This window comes from Volvox carteri, assembly GCF_000143455.1.
Source record: "Volvox carteri f. nagariensis unplaced genomic scaffold VOLCAscaffold_84, whole genome shotgun sequence".
Classification (NCBI taxonomy): domain Eukaryota; kingdom Viridiplantae; phylum Chlorophyta; class Chlorophyceae; order Chlamydomonadales; family Volvocaceae; genus Volvox; species Volvox carteri.
In genome coordinates this window covers 219,949-244,083 of record NW_003307627.1, presented here as the reverse complement: position 1 = coordinate 244,083, position 24,135 = coordinate 219,949, and the positions used below count along the sequence as shown (strand labels likewise).

Genomic DNA, 24,135 nt, shown 5'->3' with positions numbered 1-24,135 from the left:
GACTCCGCGCGGGGGTGCATGGCTTTTCATGCTTCCAATGTCATGGATTGGTCGGCGTCGAGACAAGTGGGCTCCTGAAGGAAGTCAATACAACACGTTGAATTTGTAGGAAATGTGGCGCGGCAAAATCCTTCCATACGGTTGCGTGTCCAGCCCCTGCCTCGCGCTCTCCCCGCTCATTCCCCAGTGCCCCCGCGGAACGCCATGCCAACACTCGTCACCCGGCCCTGCACTGTGATCCAGGAGCTGAGCTATAGTAGGACTTAAGGACACTTGATGCTTATCCGAGGTTTCCTAGGAGTTCCTCTACGGGTGTTAGGATAGTGCCCACATGGCAGGCGGCTCTGCCACATGAGCAATCACATCGGGGCAGTCTTCTTGTTCGGCACTACACAAGTGCCTTCCCTGGGATCGCCTTGGCTGAGGACTGACGATAGGACAGTTGTGCACACACATGTTGAAGCACGGCACAGGCATGCCAACCTGTTCAGCGGGATGCTCCCCTGGCATCCTAGGAGCTCGATCAGCTTTGGGCCTTTGGCCTCGCTAATCCGCTCCCGTGAGACCACTCAAGGTCAGAATTCAGACTACACAAGGCCACACATTGTTTTGAGGTTTCGCGGATTGGACCTCGCTTAGCCTGGATGGTGGCCCCCAATACGCAATAGCCCTCCTCTGCCCGCGCCACCCCTTCACATCGGCACAGAGGGCTGCCCAGCAGCCCGACGGTGGGCCGAGCATGGAGGCAAAGCCAAAAATGAAGACAAGGAAAACAGTGACAGTGATAAGGAGGGTGTCAGCTTCCAAGAAGCTGTTAAAATGGGCTCAGCCCCACGAGGGGCCGGGTGATGATTCTGCAACAGGCACCTGCATTTGGGACGGAGTTCACGCCAGCATACCACTTTGAGCTATGCTGAAGCTTGTGTGCATCCTTGGTGCGCGCTGGTCAGCGACATGTTCGTGACAAGTTTCCCGGTCAACATGAGGTCGTCGTCCCCAGACACACTCTTTCCCGTCCGCCGACCGCCACCAGCCGAGTTACACGGTAAGTTTTATCGAGATCATCGAGTGAGGTGGTGTGCTTATGAACCCCCACGGGGTTACACGCGTCCCTGTTAGCTGTGGAAATCGCGTGATGAGAGACTCGAACTAACTCATGAAGCCCCCTCGCTAACCAAGTTTGCTGTGCTTGCTGGGGCGGTGCTGGTCACCTGGACTGCTGGCTATGGTGGGTGAGGCTTGGTGGTGGGGTTGGGGTTGGGTTTTCTGTGCCGTTGCGGTGTATGGCGTGCGTCTGTGCTCTGGGTGTGGGAGGGTGGTGGGCAGGTGCCGTTGAGGAGAGGGTGGGCACGGGGTGGTGCACATCGTAGATAGGTAGGTAGGGACCCCGGTGGTCGGGTCTTAGGCCCGTGTGTTGTTCGTGTGCTGTATCTTGTCTCGTCGGGTTTTGTTGTGCCCTGCGTGTCCCCTGCTGGCGCCTCCAGCTCTGGTGGTGGCTACACAAATGGGTGCTGCCGTGGGGGTGGCTTCATCCTCCTGTCATGGTGCGGCATATGGGCTGCATTTGGTGGTGGAGGCCAGGTACCCGGGGCTACTGTAACCCTGCATCCTAACCAAACTCCTGTGTTTATGGTCTTTGATGGTATTAGTTATCGAACGAAGCGAAGATAAGCTCCAATCGGCGGGATGTCACAGGGTCGCGCGGATCACTCTTCCTCGTCGTGTCGACTTGCAAATCGGCCTTTCACGATTGTGAGCGATGCGACTAAACTTACACGGTTAGATTATCAGAGTTTAGCGATTGGCTGGAGTGCTAGTGGACCCCCAACGGGAGGTCGCGCGGGTTACAGGTGACACGCACACACGGTGATGCACCAAATTTCCCCCATTCTCGTTCCTCACACACACTCGTGATTCACTCCATTCAATGTCCGTACGATGGGGCGCGCGGGGGTGCGCGTTACACCACACATGCGGTCCCACCAAATCCAACCAAGTCTGGTACGGCACCAACTCACGGATCCCCACCAAATCTGCCCGATTCGGTTTCCAATTCTAGTCGGGGAAATAACTAATCGGAGGTTGTTCGATTGTGGATTGAGACCGTTGGGCCGAACGGGAGGTAGGCATGACTACCCTGCTGCTTCACGTGTTGATGTGCTGCTGCAGAGGAAACCGCCGTACATATGCACATACATACTTACGTACTGGCTACATGTGCTGGAAAGGGATTAGATCGCAATGTTTACACGGCATATAGATTGCAACGTGTACGGCAAACCAAACACCTTCCCCCAGTCCACCGGTGGTAATGGACGGGTGGGTTCTGGAGCCATCACAGGACTCTGTTAACCACCAAAGGTGTTGTTCGTGAACCACTGCCACCCCTCGGCATTTCCTGCCACCCTCGCAGCTTCGAAGATAATCAAAACACACACCCACATCCACATAAGCGATAAGGCCAATATGCCTGATCAGTTTCGTGACCCGTCTGATGTCACCGACCCGTGGGTCGAGGACCTCCTGGCAAGTCAGCTGTGTGTTAAATTACCACACGTGTGGTCACATCCATCCATCCATCCATCCATACGTTTACATACATACATACATACATACATACATACATACATACATACATACATACATACATACATACATACATACATACATACATACATACATACATACATACATACATACATACATACATACATACATACATACATACATACATACATACATACATACATACATACATACATACATACATACATACATACATACATACATACATACATACATACATACATCAGGAAGGAGCCGTGCCGACAACCAAGCCGGGGTTGGGGCCGCAGGTCCGTCGGCGGATCAACACCAGAACGTGTGGGTATAACGGGTGGGGTATAGCAAGTAGGTGCCAAGCGAGGGGAGCTAACGATGACAGAGCTCATAGACAGCAGGACTGATTATACTTAAATATTCAAAAGGCGCTATATACATAGGGTTATAGCTCTCACTCATGCGGCTTCGGTAGGGCTGTATTGTCTAGGGGGGTTGGTGCAGGACACTGTGAAACCCAAGGCTATGTAGGCACGTACATACGTATAAATGTGAACTTATGAATGTATGTATATACGTACGTATGTTTGCAGTCAGATTCCCCCAGGACCATCCCGTCTGTGCACAGTAGCTCCCAACACCGACACTTTCCGAGGCCCCCAACACGCGCGTGTCGCGCAATGCTTTGCCCATCTGCACCATCTAAGAGAGAAGGTGCGGGGAGGTACCTGTCCACCTCTCCTGCCTTCCCGTCCTTTGGGGCTCGGCTTCCCCGCTTTCCCCCCCTTACACACACACAGACCGCAGCTATTCCAGCCCCCCTTCGATCTCCCCCCTCCTCCCGCCACTCCAGCGCTATAACCCCCTACCTACCCCTCTACCTACCTACCTACCTACCTGCCCCTGCCCCCCTTCCTTACCGCACTGCGCCAGCTGTTTGGAGATGTCACCCACATTGCCACATAGGTGGGTCACTGCGGCCTGGGCGTCCTTGGCCGCATCCGGGGGCTGTTTGCACCCACCATCACCCCAACAGCAACAGCAACAGCAACCGGGCAAGCAACACAACAAATTGCACTGGTCGGGGGCCCTAACAGCAGCGACCTAGCTGGTTTGTTTTGGTGCCCATGGACTTCTCTGACTGAGTCCTGACGGGGGACCTGGCGCAGATATTGGTTAAACGAAATATTTTATCCCTTCTTTCTTCAAGATGGCGATCATGTTCAACCAGTACGACAATCTGGGCGATGTTTTTTACATTAACTCTAATTGCTAAACTGGGAGGCAGAGTAGTGGGGGCCCTGGGGCTCCGAAACCTGAAGCTCTTTATTCCCCTGGAGCCGTACAGTCGCCTAATAGGCGAGCCGTCCAGCCCATTTGCCACGCCACACACCCAGACAACGCTCCCCTACCTACCTCCCTAATGTACAAGAACTGTATATGTCGGCGCACCGCCGTTACCAACTCTTCCCCCGGTCGGACCCCCACCCGCCCACCCGCTAGGCCGCAGCTGATGACTCACAGCAGATGCATGGGTGAACCCCCCCTCCGGCCCTAAGTTCCTCACCCGAACCAGATTAGATCGGCCCACACCGTCTATCACATTCGCCGCATTGTTTAGGCGGATCAGGAACCCTGCATGTATGGTCATGTATGTGACACGTGTGCATGGTGGCGGAGGGAAGGGAGGAGGGCAGGAAGGACAAAAACGCTTAGCGGATAAGAAAGATTGAAGGTGTGGGGGTGACGTACAACTATGATATAAGATAACTACTGCGAACATTAAGTACGATTTGTTTGGGGAGGCCATCTGGGCCGTACTTATGTGATCACCTTCTCCCTTTTTTTGGAAGTCGGGGAAATGCTGTTCCCCGTTTTGCACCCCCGCCTATAAGCCCTAAACTCTAAAAAAACCCAGTGGACAGTGGAGACCCACCAAAGGGTTGGAACTCGTACTGCGCGATCGTCCTGCCGGGGCCTCTCCGTACTGCACTACTGCTACCGCCACGGCGTCTGGCGGTGCTACTGCCGCCGCTTTTATCCGGGGCCTGTTGGGGATCCGGCCCCGTGTGGGATTCCCCTTGCATGAGAACATGTCCCTTCACGTTGATGGTTTGAGTGATGGTGGGAGTAATGGTGGGGATGGGGGTGCCACGGCTGCGAAGGAGCGGCCACCGCGAACCCCCTTGCCCTCCGCCACCACCGCCGCCGCCACCGCCGCCACAACAGCGGCCGCCGCCGCCGCCGCCAGGGCCATGTCCTCGCAGTAGTCCAGCTCGATACCTTGCTGACGTCATCAAGCTACTGCCTTCCTGACCTGTACGGGTAACGTACGGCTCTGTCACCGAGTGGCCAGTACAGCGGTAAGTCGTACTGCTTGCTGGGCTTCCGTACAGCGGTGTGTGTTTTCCCCTCCCCCGTTTCCCCTTTCCCCCCTTGTGTTCAGCCCTGGCAAGTCCCCGGAGAAGATGGGACCCGTGAGAGTCTCGATGGCAGTGACCAGCAGTGCCTTCTCGGGTCCGTGTCACGCAGCCCAAGGTGGAAGGGGGGAAGTGCCGCGGGTGTGTGGAGCCGAGAGACGCGTCATTAAGGGGGAGAGAGAGGAGACCAGGGACCCACCGGGTGAGGGTAGGCCTCTGGCCAGAGCGAGCAAAGCGGCAAAACACAATGCGACCGGCAGCATCCGACCCTTGGTAAGGAGGCGGTTTCGGAGCGTCTGCGACAGCCGCATTTGCTGTGGCACACTGCGCGTTTCCTTTTCCAGACGCTTATACGAGCGCGAGCGCGCGCACAGAAAATGCGTGTCACAACTGTGGCGAGCCATGTGTGACCCGTGGGTCGCGATACCCTGGATGGTATGAACACAATTTTACGGCGCCTTGTTGCTCAGGTGCGATGTATGTCAAACCTAAGCGGTTGGATTGTAAGATTGGAACTGCTAGTTTTAATCTTGTATGTTATTGGGTGTTCGATACGTGTTCGATACAGCTGCTGCATAGGAGGGGGAGCACCGGCGGGTATGCTTTCGTAATCACCATAATAATGATCTCCATCATAACCATGGAATTGATTTCTGTCAGCTGCCAATCGGAAAGCAGCCTGTCAATCAAACAAACTCGTTGTAAGAAGGCTCACCTATACAAACAAATACCGATATTAATACTCTGGTGTTGCTGTAAATATTTTCTGGCAGGGAAAGCCAAACCAGAACACCACCTACCTGTCTTTGCGCTTTGATGATCGCTGGTAATCGCTAATGGCTGGCAAACGAGCGACGAGCAAGCTGGCAAAGAAATCTTTGGAGGGACGGATAAAGCAAAATAGTAGTGACCGCGCGAACTGTGGCACAGACGATCAGCGATTCTTGTACCACCCAGCCCGACAATCAGGAAGTTCCGGTCCATCACAACGTTCAGCAACGGAAGCAACCCTTGTGCGTCCATAGCCAGTCACCGGCCAGATGCCATTGCTTAGCTCCATGCTTCAGCAGTTTCACAGGACAGCCTCTTACCGCCTCTTCGCCTGCGGCCCTGAGGCAGCGCAAAGCCGTCCCCCGATGTGCCAAGTGCCCATCCCCAACCAAAAATGGCTGCAATGGCTCCTTTGAGCTCCAGAAGGCGTATGCTAGCAGTAGCAGTAACAGTTAGCAGAAGCAATGACAGATAGCAGCAGCAGTAACACTTAGCAGTAGCAGTAGGTGTGGTGTGGTGTGGGCTGCGGGCCACTAGTACTCCATGTACGTGCGCACGACCAGCAAGCCATTACCATAACCCCCCCAACAACTAGCACCAGAACTAGACCAACTGCTATACCCACATGTATACCACCTCGTTAGCAACCAACGCACACGCACACGGCATCGTCCGTCTTCCTTACGTCAAAGCTGCTGGAGGCATCGCATCACATCACGCCGTTGTTGTTGTTGTTGTTAATGGGGTGTTACACTGTGGGGGGCGGCTCGTCCCGAGGAAGGACGAGCACCGTCGGGGCCCCTGACCGGGGGCCGAAACACAGCGCAGTTGTTGTTTATGTAGACTGGTAAAAAGGGGAGCAGTTTTAGTTCACAACAGAGCGCACACCAGCGTTGTCACGGCCCCGGCTCCTTGGCCCTTCGTCACGGTGGTACTGCGGTGGCACTAGCGGTGCCCCTATTATGCCTCATAACCCCGATGGTGGTGGTCGAGCTGCATGGTCTGCGACAGGCACAGCTGAATAAACCCAAACGAATGGCCGCCGCAACACTCAACCATGTGACTGATGAATAATAATACCCATATCATATCACATCACATCACATCCATCATCACAACATCTCTGCGTGAACTTCGCTGACCACAAACTAAATGTGCCGCCCTGTGGCTAAACAGGCAGCTTCCCGAGTTACCGCGGCAGTTGCCGGGCCCCTCTATACCGGCGGCAGATAAGATAAGAGGCCGCAACATGAAGTGCAAAGCGAGAGACTATCAATGAACCGTTACCCACGGGAGGTGGCGGTAGGGGCCGGTAGGGGCCGGTAGGCAGCGGGTAGGCAGCGGGTAGGTAAGTAGGTAGGTAGGTAGGTGTCTACCTGAGCAAAAAAGGTCAAATGTAAGTTCGCCAGTAGCAGTAATGCAGCGACAACCATCCTCCCCCAACATAAGCAGCTAATCCACACGACCACCTCAGCAGGTGGCGCATTGGGTGCTCCAGTCCCAATCGGAGCCCCGGGGCGAGGGCGCCTCGCTTCGCTTTCCTTCTTCTTCCTTTCAGTCGCGTTACTGGGCGCCGGAGCGGTATTGGTGGCGCCCCTCCACCTCCACCTCCGCCGCCTCCACCCTAGGTTATAACTAGTATTATTAGGCAACACACAGCCCGGGTCGGCGCTTTCTTGCAAGTGCCAACACCGCAGGGACCAACATCAGGTCGTACACCAGGACTCTCAGAAGCCCTATAGATAATACACAGATATATAAACATACATACGTACGTAAATACGTGCAAGCAGCTCCGCCTGGTTCGCCTGCTGAATTAAAAAGTCAAAGTCGTTTCGAGGGGCGAGTGGCGGGTGGCTTATACCCAGCAGCAGCGGCCGACCCGCCAGCTGGCCAGCACAGCCTGCCTCGCCTTCGCACCGAGACGGGTATCTATCTTAGCCCCTGCCTCCCTCGTCTCTTTCTCTTCCGACTCCGCCTCCTGCCCCCCACCTCCACCCTCTTCGGCACTCGCCCCTTTCCTTTCTTGTGAGCATGTGTGTTTCCATCCCCAACTTTCGGCCGCCTCCCTCCACCCCCACCCAAATCGGGGTATGACCAACCCCCCCAAAATCAGTTTCAGCTGATGGCGCAGCCACGCTGCTGGGCGTGTCGGTTGTCCCCGGCGTGTTGCGGACAGATAGACAGCTCAAACCCCGCGATCACGGGTTTGTGGTCACTGGTTCGAAGCTCCGGAACCGACATGTAGTACAGCGGCTTCAAATCGGCGAACAATGGATCTGCTCGTACGAGGTACAGCACCCGGTCGGTCCAGGAAGGCGCGCGGCGTAGGTCGTACTCGTCCGTACCGCGCAGGAATTTGAATGTGGGTGCAAAGGCGATGGGCATCTCCTTGAAGCCCTGCGGAGCGACCGAGGTGACCATCCACATGACATGTCTGTCTGGCGCCTCGGCGTGACGGCCCCCGGCTCCATTCTCAAACCCTCACCCTCACCCAATCCCTCCCCCAAACACGCAACTACCGCTATCACACCCACGCCCACACTCACCTGCAGCACCTTGCCTTTCTTCTGCTGCTTCTGCAGTTGGTCATTGGCCCACAACACCTCCACCATGTTCTCGTCAATGGCATATTTCACCACCTGATGGCGGCGGCCCCGGGGTGGCGCGGGATCCCGAGAGTTTGGGGGGGGGGAGGTGCGGGTAAGGGTGGTGGAAGGGGGTTGGTGCGGGATCACGGTAGCACTGGCAGTAGCAGGAGGGAAGAGAATATTCCAAAAGCGTGTTTTTAAGCCAATGCGCTGTACGACTGCGCCTCGATGTATGACGGCGCCAGGGAATGGGAGGGGATACGGGTGGCAGAAGGCGTCAGTGGCTTCAAGGGAATGTTGGGCGAGGGTACCTCCCCTCCCCTCCCCTCCCCTCCTGCGCCCTGCGTCCCCTCCCCTCCCTCACCTCGGCTGTTCCCGCTATGCGGTAGTTCAGGTCCCCCATCCACAGCACCAGGTCGTAGTCGCTCAGCAGGACGGTGGAGCGGCGCTGGGCGGTGGCGAAGGAGACACCGCTCCAGAAGGAGGGCAGCCGGTTGCGGAGGGCGCCCTCGGGGGCGTGTTGCTGCTGGGATTGATTGGGGAAGGCCTGCAGAGGGGGGCGCGTGTGTGTGATGGGGAGGGTGTATGTATGTATGTATGTATGTATGTATGTATGTATGTATGTATGTATGTATGTATGTATGTATGTATGTATGTATGTATGTATGTATGTATGTATGTATGTATGTTGGGAGGAAAGGGACAGTAGGGAGAGGAAAGGGACAGTAGGGAGAGGAAAGGGACAGTAGGGAGTAGTATGAATGGGGAGGAGGGGTAATCATGACCCGCGACCGCGACCAGACCAGGAGGGCGGCGCTGATGAACGCTCGTGCACCACTTGGGGCCCCCGCGCCCCCAAACAGCCCATCATCATGTCACCGGTGAGAGCGTCTCTCTGCGGGGGCGCAAACCCCGTAAAAGTTTCCAGCACCTGCCCCAGGGCCCGTACACCCATACACCCACAACGAGCCGCCAGCAAGCCCCCAAAGCGACTAAAAAGCTCCTCCCGCCCTCCTTATTCAAGAATGCCTACTGGTCAGTTCTGCTTCTTGTACATTCTTTCCTTGGCAGCAGCTTCACTCGTTCGTGGTTCGTCTTCTCCCCCCCCACTCCCCCACTCCCTCTCCCCCCACTCCGGGTCGCATCTAAGCACAGAGCAGTTCAGCAGCAGTTCGTAGCATAATGCAGTACAGCGGTACAGCAGTACCGAAAAGCTGCTCACCGATGCAGTGCTGGCCACTGAACAGACGGATGAGGTACTCAGCGCCCGGGTCAGCTGCCGGGTAGCCGCGGACTCACTGCCCCCGCCCCCGCCACCATCGCCCCCGCCGCCATCTCCCACATCGCCAGCCACGGAAGCCACGACAGTGCCGTCGCCATCCCCGCCGTCAGCCTCCATGCCGCCAAACGTCACCCCAGCCTGGCCGCGGCTGAAGCGGCTGATTGTCGGTCCCAACGGCGGTCGTCGAGGCGGCGTCATGGTGCTGGTGCGCGACAGCGCCGCCCCACCACCACAGCCGCCGCCGCCGCCGGCGCCACCGCAGGGAGGGCTGTCAGGCGCCAGGCGCCCAGAGCCCCCGATCTCCGCCGCCGCCGCGCCGCCAGCCCCACGTTGCCTCTCCGGAGTACCTTGAGTTGATCGAGGCACATAGCCGTCTCCGGGGCCCCCGTCCACGTTGTTGTGCTGCTGCTGCTGCTGCTGCTGTTGGGGTTGCTGTTCGAAGAGTCCCGCGCAGATGCGGTGGAAGTCGGCGTTTCTTCGCTCCACGTTTTGGTCGTGTGCGGCGAAGTGGGCCCCCACCAGCAGTATTCGGGCTCCCAGGAGGCTGAACCTCACTGCCACGCCGCCCTTGTTGCCAAGCACGTTACCGACTCCTGTGGCAACGGAGGAGGTCCTCACCTGAGGTGTAGGGTGCGGGTGTGGGCGTTAGTGGGTGCTGGCTGGGTTTTAGCATGGCGCGATGGGGACGGGAGTGCGAGAAAAAAATGTCCATTATGGGATTTGAACACGGGCTGAAACTTTCTAAAATGTAGATAGAGATGGAGATAGGCAGGGCGACACAATTCTCCAAAGGGGAAAATAAGCCATAAGAACCTCTTAAGGTGATAGCAATGGTAAAATATCTGGTTTGCAATCCAGGGCTTGTTCATCGCGACCCCTACCTACGATCGATCATGTGGCTACACCCACCTCGGTAATGTATGGCGCCATGGACCGTACGGCAAACAGCAAAATGTGAATGGACATAAGGCTCTCCACCGCCACTCGCACATACTGTCGACCCAGATGCGCCCCGACCGCCGCCTCCCAATCCGCCAGAGGACCGCTTTCTTGCGTGGCGAAGACGTACAAGTGCGCCGCGTCGGCGGCAGCGTCGGGGGACAGACATGACCCGCTGAACAGCGACTCGGGCAGCGCCGCCGCCGCCGGCACCACGCTTCCCATATTGAAGGTAAGGCAGTGGATCCGGATTTCGACGTTCTCCGCTGTACGGAAACCCAAAGGATCCACGTCCGCGTCCGTGGCGCCGGCTGCAGCGACAGCAGCCGCCGCTGCCACCGCCGCGTTGCCGCCGGGCCAGAACCGTGCGCTGTCAAGGGCAGACAAGTTGTCTCCGTCCGAGTCTGTAACATTAGCCTTACTGCTGGGACGTCGCAGGCCCAGAAATCGGTGGCTGGTGGTGCTGAGGGAACCAGGCGAACCATGGGACCTTGCAGCCGCTGGCGGCGACGGCGCCGTGGCTTCGGAAGGCGCCGGCGAGTCATCAGCGTCATTGCCGCCGGCATGTGCTGCCGCTTTCAGCACATTGCGCAGGCTTTTAGCTGCGCGGGGTGGCCGAGGGGCTGTCGGTACGGGCGGAGGGCCGACGGAAGCACCAGGATATACGGGCGTCGACGGCGCTGTCGCTGGTACGGCAGCGGGTGGGCTGCCATGGCTACCTATCCCTATCGTCCCTCCAACGCTAGCTCGCGATGCTGGCGGAGGCTTCGCCGCCGTCGCCGTTACCACCGCCGTCGATGCTGCTGACGCCACCTCCGAGCCTGATTCAGACGGTGCGGGCTGGGTACGATGGTTGGCGGCATGACTTGCATGGCCGTTCACTGGGCGTTGCTGCGGCTGCGGTTTCTGCGGGTTCCGCTGCTGTTGATGTTCTTGCCTCAGCAGCTGATCTTGTTCATTTTGCAGCTGCTGTTGTTGTTCCTGTTGGAGCTTACGGCGGTGTTGCACCACGACACGTTCATATCCAAAGTCCGGTTCCGGCAGCAGCGCCCCCGTGGCCAGGTGAGCCACGTTGGCGGCGGCGGCGCGAGCCAGCGCATCTCGGAGCCCATCGTCCGGGATTGTGGGCATAGACAACGGCGCCAGCTGAACTGCCCGCAGAATGGCACTAGCCCTACCACCCGTCAGTGCCGCGGCGGCGGCGGCGGCGGCGGCCGCCGCCGCCGCACCCGTCGGCTTCAACCTTGTGCCATGCCCCCCGGAACTAACGCCGCTGCCGTACCTGTCGGCAGCAGCTGCTGCCGCCCCGTCCGCTGACGGCCGCTGCGGATCGCGGGTTTCACAGCCAGATGCAGGCGGGTGGGTAGTAGCTGGCGTTCCCGGCGGAAGCGCCCACATGACGCCGGACTTCGTCGAGCTGGTGGCGTCACCGCTACCGCTGCCTGCGCGCATGGGACGGTCCCTATGAGAACCGGCCGCCGCCGCTGCCGCCGCCGTTGCCGTGACGCCGTCGGAGGGCCGCCGGTGTAGCAACAACAGCCCCGGCGGCGGCGGCGGCGGCGCCACCGTCAGCACGCCGACTTGCCGGCCGCCGCCGATAGGACTGTACGAGATATTGGACGAGCTGTCGCTGACGCGGCGATGCAAACGAGATGCTGCGCCGTCAGGTGCTCCTCTGGAATCCACAGGGCCGGCGACCCCTATCAGGTTAGAGCCTTCTCTGCCAGGAAAACGTACGGCGCGACTCGCCCCGAGATGCTGCTGCTGTTGCTGTGGCTGCTGTTTCTGGGCATGCAGCTGCTGCTGCTGCTGCGGTGACGAGGGCGGTTGTTGCTGGTGTCTAGGGTGGTTTAGCTGGCGACTGGATTGCCCCGGTGAAGGCGGAAGCTGGCTGCCGCTAGGGCCGCGGAACGGCATCAGCGGCGAAGGCGCCAATTGTCCGTCCCTACTGCCGCTGCAGGACGATTCACGGGAGCTCCGATGCGGCGGCCTGGCGGCGGTGACGTGGCCCGACGACACCCCCCTCTCTGCGGGCCCGAATACTCCTGAGCTGCCTGCCGCTGCAGCTGCGACGCCCTCGAAACTGCTACTGCCGACTCCAACTTCGGCCAAGAGCGCGCTGATGGTGCTACTGCTACTGCTCCGCCTGGGCGCTGAGCTCACGCCGCCGGGTGCTGTTACTGCCGCTGGCAGCAACCCTGCCGCTGTAACCAGCCCTTCCCCATGTGACACCGCTGCCACCGCCGCTGCCGATCCCGCCGCCGTCGCCACCGGAGGCGGCAGCGGCAGCGGCGGCTTCAGGTGTGTTGGTGCATCTGATCGTCCCGTTTCCGAGCTGGTACTGCTCGCCGGCCGCGCAGCCGCCACCGCGGCACCACGCTGGATGGCGGCGGCGGCGCCGTCTTCCTGGGCGGCGGGAGAGGCGGTGCTGGAGGGGAATAGCAGCTGACGAGCCGCCGGGTCGGTGATCTCTTGCTCAGCCAGCACCGATGGCCCCGGGGGTGTTACAGGACCGGCAATCACGGTGCCCACGGCCGGGGCGCCCGTCGTAACCAACGATGGCGACTTGCGAGCAGGGGTTCCCGTCTTGGAGCCCTGAGTGGTTCGCTGCTTCTCATTCGGACTGGAGGGGACCGGGCCACGGCCGGAGGCGCCGTCGCGGCCGCTGGCTTTCCGCGCTTTTGGGACGCCGCCGCTTGCAGCGGCTTCCGCAGTCGCGTGCAAGATGCCGCCGCTTTCGCTTCCTCGTTGCAACCTCCGGTGCGCAGAACCCCCTGAACTGCTACCGCTACTTGTATGAGAGGCGCGGCTGGAGACCAGCGGGTTGCCAGGAGTGGCGGCAGCCGCAGCGCTGGGGACTGCCTGCCGTTCGAGGTGGGATGGACTCGAGGGGGCCATGAGGCGAATGGATTCTGCTGGGGCCGGACGCGATGCTGCAGCCACCGCCGCCGTAGCGGCGGCGGTGGCTTTGTCCTTCACGGTGGAAGGGCGAGCTGAGGCAACCGCGCCGGGGCGAAGATCTCAAGACCTCTTGAGATCAGCGCCGCGAAGCGGTGGCGTGAATGGGAGAGGCAAATGGGGGAACAACTGCTTACGATGATGCAACTGGGCGATGCGGGTATGGAGATGGCAAGGCCGAAGCGTGCGGGGAAAGAGACACGCGGAGATGGACGTGGGGACAGGATAATGGACTCTACGGTATGTTGCAGATATCTGGCAAAACGCGTGATAGGGCATAGGGTGTAACATAGGGCCGCGGGTGTTGAACGGGAAGGGCAGGGTCGGAGGGCTCCCAAGCTAATGTCAACTCGCGCGTAGTCACACAGAAACTCTGCCCATGGTGGTTCAGTTAGGGCGGGACTTGGTAACTAGGGCCTGGGAAGCATACTGCTGCGACATGGCGACAGGTATGCTAAAGAAGCGGGTTTCGCAATCCATTCGTTTTGACATAGTTCGACTATCAGTAGTACAGAGCGCTTTAACGAACAAGTGGACACGTCCGCGGTGGTCAAGATGCGCAAAGGGTTGGCGGTGCACAAGGAGCCATACCTTGGTATCATCGTTCATTGTTCATGGCGGCAATCTAACTGCCGGATTGGTGTTCAATAGGTTTGAAAGATGCCTGAAAACTTATTCCTTGCACCTATTTGTAAATACTCCAGCTGATGTTCGTAATCGATCGAGGCGTTATCTATCGTTTTTATATAACTAATTAATCGTTATAATGCACACGCCTTCATCCAGCAGTTAGCTTGAACGATTCCAATAATTATCACGACGATGCCAAACTTAGAGCGTGAGGGATAATGCTGTCTGGTGATATAGACTAACACACAGTGACCGTCCAGAGCGTCCATAGTGTGGACTGGTGCGATTTTTGGGACGCTCGTCAATAGGGCCCTTTGGAGTGGCACCCCAATTTGATACTTGCGTTCCCTGAATACTCAACAATTATGCTTGCATTTCAAAGATGCATGCGATTTTGGTTTAAGGATTTTGGTGTGATCATCTCTCTGCCACAATTTGGGTTGCTCAGGCAGAGCCGACTCCTGCAAGGTCGCCAACTCTTTTGCACTGGAGAGCGGCCGCCGATCATGGATGTCACTTTGACGTTTTGGGACCGGAACCCGCCTTACGCTGCACTGGCAGCGGCAAGGCTGGGTGATGTCCCGGTGTCAGCGGCACCCGACCCCAAGGCAACGAAGGAGACCATTCCAACGCTGGCTGTTTCGGGGTGAGGTGGTCATATGCCAAGTTGGGGTGGCCTTGCAGCTTACGACGAATGAGCTAGAGTTTCGCCGCCAACCTCCCTTTAGGCGGCTCCATGCTTTTGTATATGTAGCATGCGCTAGACATGGTTAGATGCCTTGGTTGATACCGTGGTGTTAAAGAGACTTACCATTTCTCATGCCCTCGCAGGGAGACGCTCACAGGCTCTATGATCTTGAAATACCTTGCCCGCTCAAGCCGGAAGCGGGATGAGCTCTACGGCTCCGATGCGCTGTCATCTTGCCAGGTTAGACAGTTTCACAACGCAGCTTCCGTGTGCCGGGCTCACCGAGTATGTCGGTTTTCTGCTTTTGTCTTTTGGCTTTTGTAATTCGTTTTCTGTTATGCTGCTGTGTTCCTGCTTTCGAATTATGCCAATTGCTGCCTCGCTGCCCTTATCGCTTTACTCCGTTCAGATTGATCAATGGCTGGAGACTGCAGCCGGCATTGTTTCTGGAGCGGCGCTGGAATCCCAGTGCGTAGCCTTAAACGACTACTTAACCCTCCGTACCTTCTTGGTCGGCTATGGGCTCACTTTGGCAGACTTGGCGGTCTGGGGCCAGCTGCACGGTAGGTTGTAATCTGTTGAATTTGGACTGGCCTACCTGCATGAGTTCGGTCACATGGCCCCCACGAGTTGGTTATTTATGGCACGCCGCCGACCCCAGAAATCCAGGTCTGGGCCCTAGGTCAGTGTGATCCTCTGACTTGAGACACGGAGTCTCACCTTTTCATTACGATGGTATGGGCGCGGACAAAATTATGTACAGTTCCTGATCTGGTTCGTGGCGTTTTCTGTACGCTTGTTGGGCAGGCTCCCCGCTGTGGAAGAAAATCCGGACTAGTGGAAAGGTTCCCCATCTGGCACGCTGGTTTACGTTTTGCTCGGAGGTACCCCAGGTCAAGACCGCTGTGGAAGAGCTCGAGGCTCTTGGCAAGAAGGGCGGCGCGCCTGGGGCTACTGCCGGCAGTGGTAAGGCCGCTGGCGGAGCCGCTGGCATTGATGGAAAGAAAGCGACAGGCAATAGCGCTGTGGCTGACGGCCCAGTTGCTAGCGGCGGCGGTGATAGCGGCGGCTCGTTTGATATCGGGTTGCCAGGTGCAGAAGAGGGCAAGGTGGTGACTCGATTTCCGCCTGAGCCTTCTGGGTATCTTCACATTGGCCATGCCAAGGCAGCGCTTCTCAACCAGTATTTCGCTGATCTTTACAAGGGCAAGCTGCTGGTACGCTTCGACGACACCAACCCGTCAAAGGAGAAGGACGAATTCGTCGAGAACATTCTGAAGGTGGGTTGTGCTACTCTTGCTCTGCTACTTTTGCTTTATGTTGTGGCTGGGTATGAACGCCGCAGTGCCATAGCACGTGATGCATCAGGGCACGCCTATGCTCTCGATTGTATAGTTGTCGTTGTATAGTCGTAAGTCGTCGTTGTATAGTTGTAAGTTACCTAAACATCATGTCATCCTCGTGCACGCAGGACATTGCCGATTTGGGTCTCCGCTATGATCGACTGACCTACACCTCGGATTACTTCCCCCAACTGCTCGAGCTTGGCGAGAAGATGATTCGGGCGGGTATGATGTACGCAGACGACACGCCCGTGGAACAGATGCGCGAGCAGCGCCTCAAGAGCATTGAGAGCGTTTGCCGCAACCGCAGCGTTGAGGAGAACCTGCGCATCTGGGAGGAGATGAAGGCGGGCAGCGAGGTCGGGCTGGCAAACGCTATGCGTTTCAAGATCGACATGAAGGTGCGACGCATACCTGCTTGTCCAACCAGTGTCACTGACTTCGATTGGATTTCTTTCAACGTTCATCTAAGCGGTGGTATCAGCGCTGGAGAATCTCTGGGAGGCCCTTGTGATCTTATGGTTACGATTTGGTTTGATTGTGGGGCCCTTCACCCATTTTGCCATTCTACTTTCTCGCTAGTTGTAGTACCGTCTTCCAAAGCTTTACTTGAGAATGTTCGTACTATGCCTTTTGCAGAGTCTTAACGGGACGATGCGCGACCCTGTAGCGTTCCGCTGCAACCTGACGCATCACTGGCGGACAGGATACAAGTACAAGGTGGGATTGCGATAGCAACCATTCCGGCACTCCTCAATTGAAGGATATGTTCTCTCTGACTTTGTCCCTGGATCCTATTTCCTGGGGTAGAATCTTGCATCCCGCCCACGTGGAGTGCGCGTGACCTCTGGCTGGTGCTTTGGGCCACGCAACGCATTTTCCTCCCACACAAATTTTAATTGACCACCTAACGATGACTTGAGGCTGAGGCCGCCTTGCGGCACTGTCGCTCTGAGGCGTTCTCTTGTCACGTTAGGAACATTAAAATCTGACACCAATGGGTAGGCGCAGGTAGGCCTCTGGCCGCTGACCTGAAAGCTCAATCAGCGGTTTTATATTGCACATTGCATCCCTAATTGGAGTGCGACGCGCGTGGTATTGCGCTCCTCGACCACCTAACAATAAGCAGAGGCCGCCTTGCGGCACTGTCGCTCTGAGGCGTTCTCTCGTCACGTTAGGAACATTAAAACCTGACACCAATGGGTAGGCGCAGGTAGGCCTCTGGCCGCTGACCTGAAAGCTCAATCAGCGGTTTTATATTGCACATTGCATCCCTAATTGGAGTGCGACGCGCGTGGTATTGCGCTCCTCGACCACCTAACAATAAGCAGAGGCCGCCTTGCGGCACTGTCGCTCTGAGGCGTTCTCTCGTCACGTTAGGAACATTAAAACCTGACACCAATGGGTAGGCGCAGGTAGGCCTCTGGCCGCTGACCTGAAAGCTCAATCAGCGGTTTTATATTGCACATTGCATCCCTAATTGGAGTGCGACGCGCGTGGTATTGCGCTCCTCGACCACCTAACAATAAGCAGAGGCCGCTTGGCGGCACTGTCGCTCTGAGGCGTTCTCTCGTCACGTTAGGAACATTAAAACCTGACACCAATGGGTAGGCGCAGGTAGGCCTCTGGCCGCTGACCTGAAAGCTCAATCAGCGGTTTTACATCCGCTTCCGATTATCTGCATGAATATCTCAACTAGTCTCTGTATGGGCTCCGATAGGTTACATGGCGTGAAAGTGCTTTCTATATGTAAACTGATGGATGCTCGGTCCACACAGGTGTATCCGACGTACGACTGCGCCTGTCCCTTTGTGGACGCCGTCGAGGGTGTGACCCACGCTCTGCGTACCTCGGAGTACCGTGATAGGGAGGAGCAGTACTACTGGATTCTGGCCGCTTACCAGAAAGTATGGGCCGGTCTGCCGCACGTCCACATTTGGGATTATAGCAGGTAAGGGGTCCGCGGCTGGCAAGTGTGATCCCGTCAGGGACTCTGAAGTGCGTGGAAATAGTTCTTGTATTTGCAGTGAATTGTGCATTTCCTGATGCGGGACTGGATGTTTGGCTGTGAGGAAAACCTTTTCTGATCTCCTTGATGAGACCAATCAACCTCCTACTCATTCTGAGCCTACTTTTGCGTTTTTTGTTTCCTTCTGTAATCTGCAATCTGTACTTTGTAACACGCTGGTTGGGCGTCTTGGCTATGTTTCTTGGCTGTGAGGAAATTCGTGTCTGATTTCCGTGATGAGACCAATCAACCTCCTACTCATTCTGAGCCAAGCTCTATGGTGACGCACCGATTAGACTGCAAGCTATATGCCCTACTTCGCATGCTTAGCTAGTTGAAAGTTATAAGTTCCGCCCGCAAGTGCGGGTGTGTGCGTAAAAGCCGGGGGACAAAGGACGTTATATTAGTTTTGACGCGGGTACGCGGGAGGCCATTATCATCCTCCCTCGTTCGCTTCAGGGCGAAGCGCCTCAGCGCGACGTGCCTGGCCTCTCTAAGCAGCGACATGACTTCTCGAACATGAACCCATGGTCTTTTGTGTTCGATTTAGCAGACGTCGTAAGGCCGCATGCGTGTTTGTTGCGGTTTTGCACACGAAGCTAGGAACTGAGCACAAGTAAATCTCTTCTTTGCACAGAGACATCTCATTGCTCCTCGCTGAAGCCCTTTTCCCCCTCGCCACTCGGCTTCACGCCAGGCTTAACTTCGTCAACACGGTGCTGAGTAAGCGAAAGCTAACTTGGTTTGTGGAGACGGGTCGCGTTGACGGATGGAACGACCCTCGCATGCCCACGGTGCAAGGCATTTTGCGGCGCGGAATGCGCATCGAGGCGCTCAAGGAGTTCATCCTGAGCCAGGGCGCTTCGAAGAACATTACGTTTCAGGAGTGGGACAAGATCTGGACCATTAACAAGAAGCAAATTGACCCTGTGTGCCCCCGACATACGGCTATCGAGGAGGACGGCAAGGTGCTGCTCACACTTGAGGATGGCCCAGCAGAGCCTGAAGTGGTGGTGGTGCCGCGGCACAAGAAGTACCCGCCTGCTGGTAAGGGGCCCGGGGCTTTGGAGCCAGAGTTTATCAGTAGTCCGGTTTGGCAGCCGTTTTTCGCTATCAGTGCTGGAGTAGGCTGGATGTTTTCCACGCAAATCGCTCTGTTCGCATTGTTCTGTAGGTAAGAAGGCTCTGACCCGGTCCAATAAGGTGTGGCTGGAGCAGGTGGACGCGGTGACTCTGGCGGAGGGCGAAGAGGTGACCCTGATGGACTGGGGAAACGCTATCATCATGGTACGTTAATATTCGATGCGTATACTGTACCTGTCCAGGTCGTAGTTGTACATCAGCCTCGTCCGTGACTCACGGTCGAAGCGTGTGGCTGCGTTCCACGGTGGCAAACAAATTACTTCGTTTACTAATGTTTTTGCACTTGTAGAGCATTACCAAGGACCCAGCCACTGGGGCGGTGATGGCGTTGAGCGGGAAACTGAACCTGTGTGGCGACGTGAAGAAAACACGCCTAAAGCTGACCTGGCTGGCGGCGGTGCCGCAGTGCGAAGTGGTGACGCTGCAGCTTTTGGACTTCGACTACCTGATTACTAAAAAGAAGGTATGTGGTGGATGAAAGGATTCGGGGCAAGTGCGAGTTGGATCGTTGTTTTTGTGTCATCACAACATGTACTTGGTTTTTTTTCCTCCAGGTGGAGGAGGACGACAACTTCATGGATCTGGTCAACCCGACCACCCGTTTCGAGAAGATGGCGCTGGGTGACCCGAATATGCGAACACTGCAAAAGGGCGAAGTGCTGCAGCTTGAGCGGAAGGGATATTATATTGTGGATGAGCCGTATGGCGTGAAGGGTTCTGGTCGGCCAATTGTTCTATTTTGCATACCGGATGGGCGTACTAAGAACATGGCGAAGAATGGCTAAGGGCGACGCTGCTACGTAAATATGATCGGGATGTAGTGAGTAGGAAAAGGAACGGCGAAATATTCGTTGCAATATTCATGATATAAGGTGAATGAACGGAAGGGGAATGATCAGTTATTACAACGTCTGCCTGTTGTAACACAGAATTGATGTATTCCGGTCCGATGTGGAAATGATCGTACCTATACCCTATATCAATCCACTAAGGGACCATCACATCTCTTTATCACATGAAATGTAGACGTGTATTTAGAAGATGAGTAATCAATGTTACAGACTACAGGAATAGTTAAGCGTAATACCGGTGAAAAAGCGCACACGCACATACCCTCGGAGGCCCTGTCAGATCTGTAGCAGCTTCCCTGAAAGCAACAGCCCATACCCCTCTACCCTTTGGATATTCGCTTGCAATGATATAACCGGTCTATGGGCCTCAATCTTCCTTTGCATTTGCTCCCTCGTCCTCCGCCTCGTCCTCTTCCTCACCAGCTGTGTTTCCCTCATCACTGCTGCTTTCCTTGGCCTTCCCGGAAGGCCGTGAGACCTGCAGACAGGTAAAATCACGTGAAGTAAAAAAATGGTTTCCGACCGACGGCAAATTTACGGAACAGAGGATTGAGGTTGTTCATACTTTTAGGCCCGAGCTTGAAAATTTCCCAAGGTTCCGAACGAGGAAGAAGATCATGACCCCAAGCAGAATAACAATCAGGATAAAATCCTGGTTGGTGCCGGACGAGGCTGTGTTGCCGGTTGGGAAAGGCGTTGGCGCCATGTTCAATCGTTGTTATAGAAAAAACTTGATGCAACGCCTAGGTGTGAACGCACGACGGTGACCAACCAAGCTTCCGGAGGCTGCCGTAAGAAACGTCGGGCCGAAAGCTTTGCGCCCTTGGAGGGCGTTAGGTAAGCACACAGAATATAGAGCGAGACTAAAGTACAGGCAAAGACTTGGCTGGATGGAAGTTTTGGCGCGGTAGTGTCGTGCAGCAAGCCGTATCCTGAAAAAGTGTCGCGTCAAGTCACAAATGTTGGGGATGACATAAGAATCGGCGCTGCTATTCCCTAATCCACCTGCAGGTGCTTAATATTGCACTATTCATTTGTGATTTATGCAAGTGCAACGCCGGACTCATTACACAAACGATTCGCGCTGCAGTTGCAGCATGCCTAGTGCTGTAACCGTACCTAAACACGTTGCAGCGCGACTAGTAAACTTGTTGAGCCAACCAGCGCACTTATCATCAGCTGCGCGAGCGCAAATGGCCGCGTCCTCGTGGGCAGGTGAGCATTCATACTACTGTTCTGCAACCAGACGTTTGTTCTCTATCTGACTATTTGATCCGCTCTTGCTGTCTAACACCTGTACCCACGCGCACACCCACCCACACCCTACACCCAACCAGGCACCGGCATGACCCAGCAGGACTTCATGCATCGTGACGAATGCCTCGTAGTAGACCAATCTGACACCATCGTGGGCACCTCCAACAAACATGATTGCCACCGCTTCACGCCCGCCCAGCCACGTGGCCTGCTCCATCGCGCTTTCAGCGTCTTCCTCTTCAGCCCTGACGGCAAGAAGCTGCTGCTACAGCAGCGTGCCGCCAGCAAAGTCACCTTCCCTTCCGTCTGGACCAATACGTGCTGCAGCCACCCGCTTGCCGGCCAAGAGCCTAATGAAGTCGATGCCCCAGAGAAGATTGCGGATGGCAGCGTCCCCGGTGTTAAGGCTGCTGCACTCCGCAAGCTGGCGCACGAACTAGGCATTCCGCCGGAGCAGGTTCCGCCAGCTTCCTTCACCTTCCTCACGCGCCTTCACTACTGCGCCAGTGACACACATACATACGGACCCGCGGCAGAGTGGGGTGAGCATGAGATCGATTACATCCTCTTTGTTCGGCCGACACAGCCGGTGACACTGGCGCCCAACCCTGACGAGGTGGACGACGTACGGTACGTGGATCGGGGCGAGCTAGCCGCAATGATGGATCCTAAGTCCGGGCTGCGCTGGTCGCCTTGGTTCCGAATCCTGGCGGAGCGCTTTTTGGACGCGTGGTGGCAAGATCTGGATGCTACGTTGGATCCTGAATCCAAACACAGGGACTACGGCACCATTCACCACATCTTGTAGAAACTCAGCCGGTTGAGCAGCCGGTTGGCGAGCTGGGTGGTTTCCTCTTCTTGGCTTTTGGGGAAATCTTAATACTTGTTGTTGACAAGAGGGAGAGTGGTAGAACCCCGGAGGGTCGGGAATTGTCGGGGGTGACCGAGGCGGCGGATATGGTCCTGTACTAAGTGGCAAGGGCAATGGACTGTTCATGATTCGGATCGCGGCAACAACCCTACGTGCCGCCGCAAGACCTCTGGACCAGACGATATAACGTGTAGGACCGGGCAGGCGGGTGTCGTGTGTGCTCACCTAGGACGGAGTGTTGAGAGATGTTGGGGAAGAGCCTGGTGACACAGGAGACGGGGCCAGGGAACATTGACTGCTAAAGGAAGAAAAGAACCGCTGTTGGAACTCGGACGCGACCCTGGTCAGGGGCAGGAGGGGCTCTTCAAGGTAAAAGGCCATCCTCTGTAGAACTCCCCCTGCTCCTGGAGGGCCTCTGCGTGAGAGGGCCAAATGGCTTCTTGGACGGTGTGCAATGCTTGAAACGGAAAGGGAGAGTGTGAAGGGTGAGGAGTCTACAGGTTCATAGAAGGGATGTGGATGCAGCTGTACGGATTGAAGGGGAGGGTGTCTCGGGCGAACTTGAACTGGTTGCCTCTTGCGTTGCGTGGTGGGGCCCTGCTGGATGTGCTGCTGTGCTGCCTCGCTGTGGAAGGGTTGGGCCTGTCCTGCACGAGGAAGCAAGTGTCAACGCCACCGTCTACGGACCTTAATCTGCAGTACACGGTACGGCACACAGCTGACTTGAAGAAATGAATGCAATGCGCTCCATAAATTCCAGGCGTGCTTTCAATTGTGTGTATGAAATGTGTTGTGGGTGTGACCCGTGGTGTGCTGTTGGGCAATGGGAGGCTAAGGGTTGCGCACCAACGTCAGGTCCACACACAATTCCTCGGACGGTTGGCGGCTTTTTTGTTTCATTGTTTTTTCGTCCTTATGCACCGTACGGAAAGCCGTAATGCTTGCTTTTGCTTTTTTAAAGGGGTCCCACATAACAGCTCAAGAAACGAACGTTCAGGGGACAGCTTCAAATGTAGTACGAATGTTCTGGGGATAGCCTCACAGGTGCGAGTCCCCCCCTCTACCTGCCTACCTACCTAACGCCTCTTTCCACCTCAACATCACGGCCCCAACCATATCATGTCCACAAACTACACACCTCCCACAGCCGCCTTTAGATGCCGCTACTGCTGATGAAGGCTGCTGATGAACCCTTAGGGTTCTCGGATTCTTTATTGCTCGTCCTCGACCATATCACCCTCTCCAACTCTGTCCGCCCCCTTTTCCCCTACCCGTCTCACCGTCCCCGTCCCGATGCTGCTCTGGCGTCAACCATCACCGTTTCCGTCTGCAGGACAGCTGCGGAGCTGACGGCCTGACTGCCGATGGAGGTTCCATAAGTAGCAGCAGCGGCGGCGGCAGTGGTGAAGGCTGCGGTTCCAGAGTCGAGAGCTAGAGGGCGGGCCGGAATTTGTTGTTGTTCGGCAGGTCCACCAAGGATAATGTCATCGTCTAGCCGTAGCAGGACTTCGGAGCCGAACTGGGCCCCGCTAGTAGCTAGTGCTACTGCTGGTGGCGGTCATATTTGTGTAGATGGTGCTACTACTGACAGGTGACGTCTGTCATATGCTTTGGGCGTGTCGGAGCCCGTAAGTTCGGATAGATGCTCAAAAGCCATGGTCGAGAGGAGTCCTTCCCATCGTCTTCGAATCACTTTTGTGGAGGGGTAAAGTTTCTGAGCCCGTGCATCCATTCGTTGTGCGTCATTGTGTCGACTGGAGGAGGCAGGAAAGTAGCGCTACCACGCTGCGGTTACCGCAGCGTGGTTGCTGCCCGTGGCGGCGC

General features: G+C 56.5%; 5 protein-coding genes across 5 annotated transcripts in view; 3 read left to right on the top strand and 2 right to left on the bottom strand.

Annotated features, from left to right (window-relative positions):
* Positions 1–7,389, top strand: part of VOLCADRAFT_99246 (uncharacterized protein) — a gene marked incomplete at both ends in the record, with an annotated part of 11,408 nt that extends 4,019 nt beyond the window's left edge. Inside the window, 8 exons of the mRNA XM_002958016.1 lie at positions 709–728; positions 1,034–1,045; positions 1,485–1,544; positions 2,414–2,507; positions 3,493–3,525; positions 5,006–5,181; positions 5,324–5,449; positions 7,379–7,389. Coding sequence (XP_002958062.1) covers positions 709–728; positions 1,034–1,045; positions 1,485–1,544; positions 2,414–2,507; positions 3,493–3,525; positions 5,006–5,181; positions 5,324–5,449; positions 7,379–7,389 — 532 coding nt within the window. The remainder of the gene's footprint in view (positions 1–708; positions 729–1,033; positions 1,046–1,484; positions 1,545–2,413; positions 2,508–3,492; positions 3,526–5,005; positions 5,182–5,323; positions 5,450–7,378) is intronic.
* A 479-nt stretch (positions 7,390–7,868) lies between these two features.
* VOLCADRAFT_68952 (uncharacterized protein) lies at positions 7,869–8,365 on the bottom strand (the record flags this gene model as incomplete). The annotated part of the gene is made up of 2 exons (XM_002957989.1): positions 7,869–8,150; positions 8,300–8,365. 2 exons carry the CDS (start codon positions 8,363–8,365, stop codon positions 7,869–7,871), a joined length of 348 nt encoding a protein of 115 aa, XP_002958035.1.
* Positions 8,366–14,656: 6,291 nt separating this feature from the next.
* Positions 14,657–21,011, top strand: VOLCADRAFT_77768 (uncharacterized protein; the record flags this gene model as incomplete). The annotated part of the gene is made up of 12 exons (XM_002958015.1): positions 14,657–14,796; positions 14,982–15,078; positions 15,248–15,401; positions 15,646–16,118; positions 16,310–16,582; positions 16,821–16,901; positions 17,960–18,132; positions 18,887–19,236; positions 19,364–19,476; positions 19,622–19,795; positions 19,887–20,661; positions 20,749–21,011. 11 exons carry the CDS (start codon positions 14,657–14,659, stop codon positions 20,115–20,117), a joined length of 2,259 nt encoding a protein of 752 aa, XP_002958061.1. The 3' UTR covers positions 20,118–20,661; positions 20,749–21,011.
* Positions 21,012–21,177: 166 nt separating this feature from the next.
* VOLCADRAFT_84296 (uncharacterized protein) lies at positions 21,178–22,248 on the top strand (the record flags this gene model as incomplete). The annotated part of the gene is made up of 2 exons (XM_002958014.1): positions 21,178–21,398; positions 21,521–22,248. Exons 1-2 carry the CDS (start codon positions 21,227–21,229, stop codon positions 22,246–22,248), a joined length of 900 nt encoding a protein of 299 aa, XP_002958060.1. The 5' UTR covers positions 21,178–21,226.
* Positions 22,249–22,536: 288 nt separating this feature from the next.
* Positions 22,537–23,916, bottom strand: VOLCADRAFT_99242 (uncharacterized protein; the record flags this gene model as incomplete). Its single annotated transcript, XM_002957988.1, has 4 exons — positions 22,537–22,571; positions 22,999–23,124; positions 23,592–23,742; positions 23,901–23,916. Coding segments are annotated over 4 exons (328 nt in total), but the record flags the coding sequence as incomplete, so codon positions are not given.
* Between the last annotated feature and the right edge of the window lie 219 nt (positions 23,917–24,135).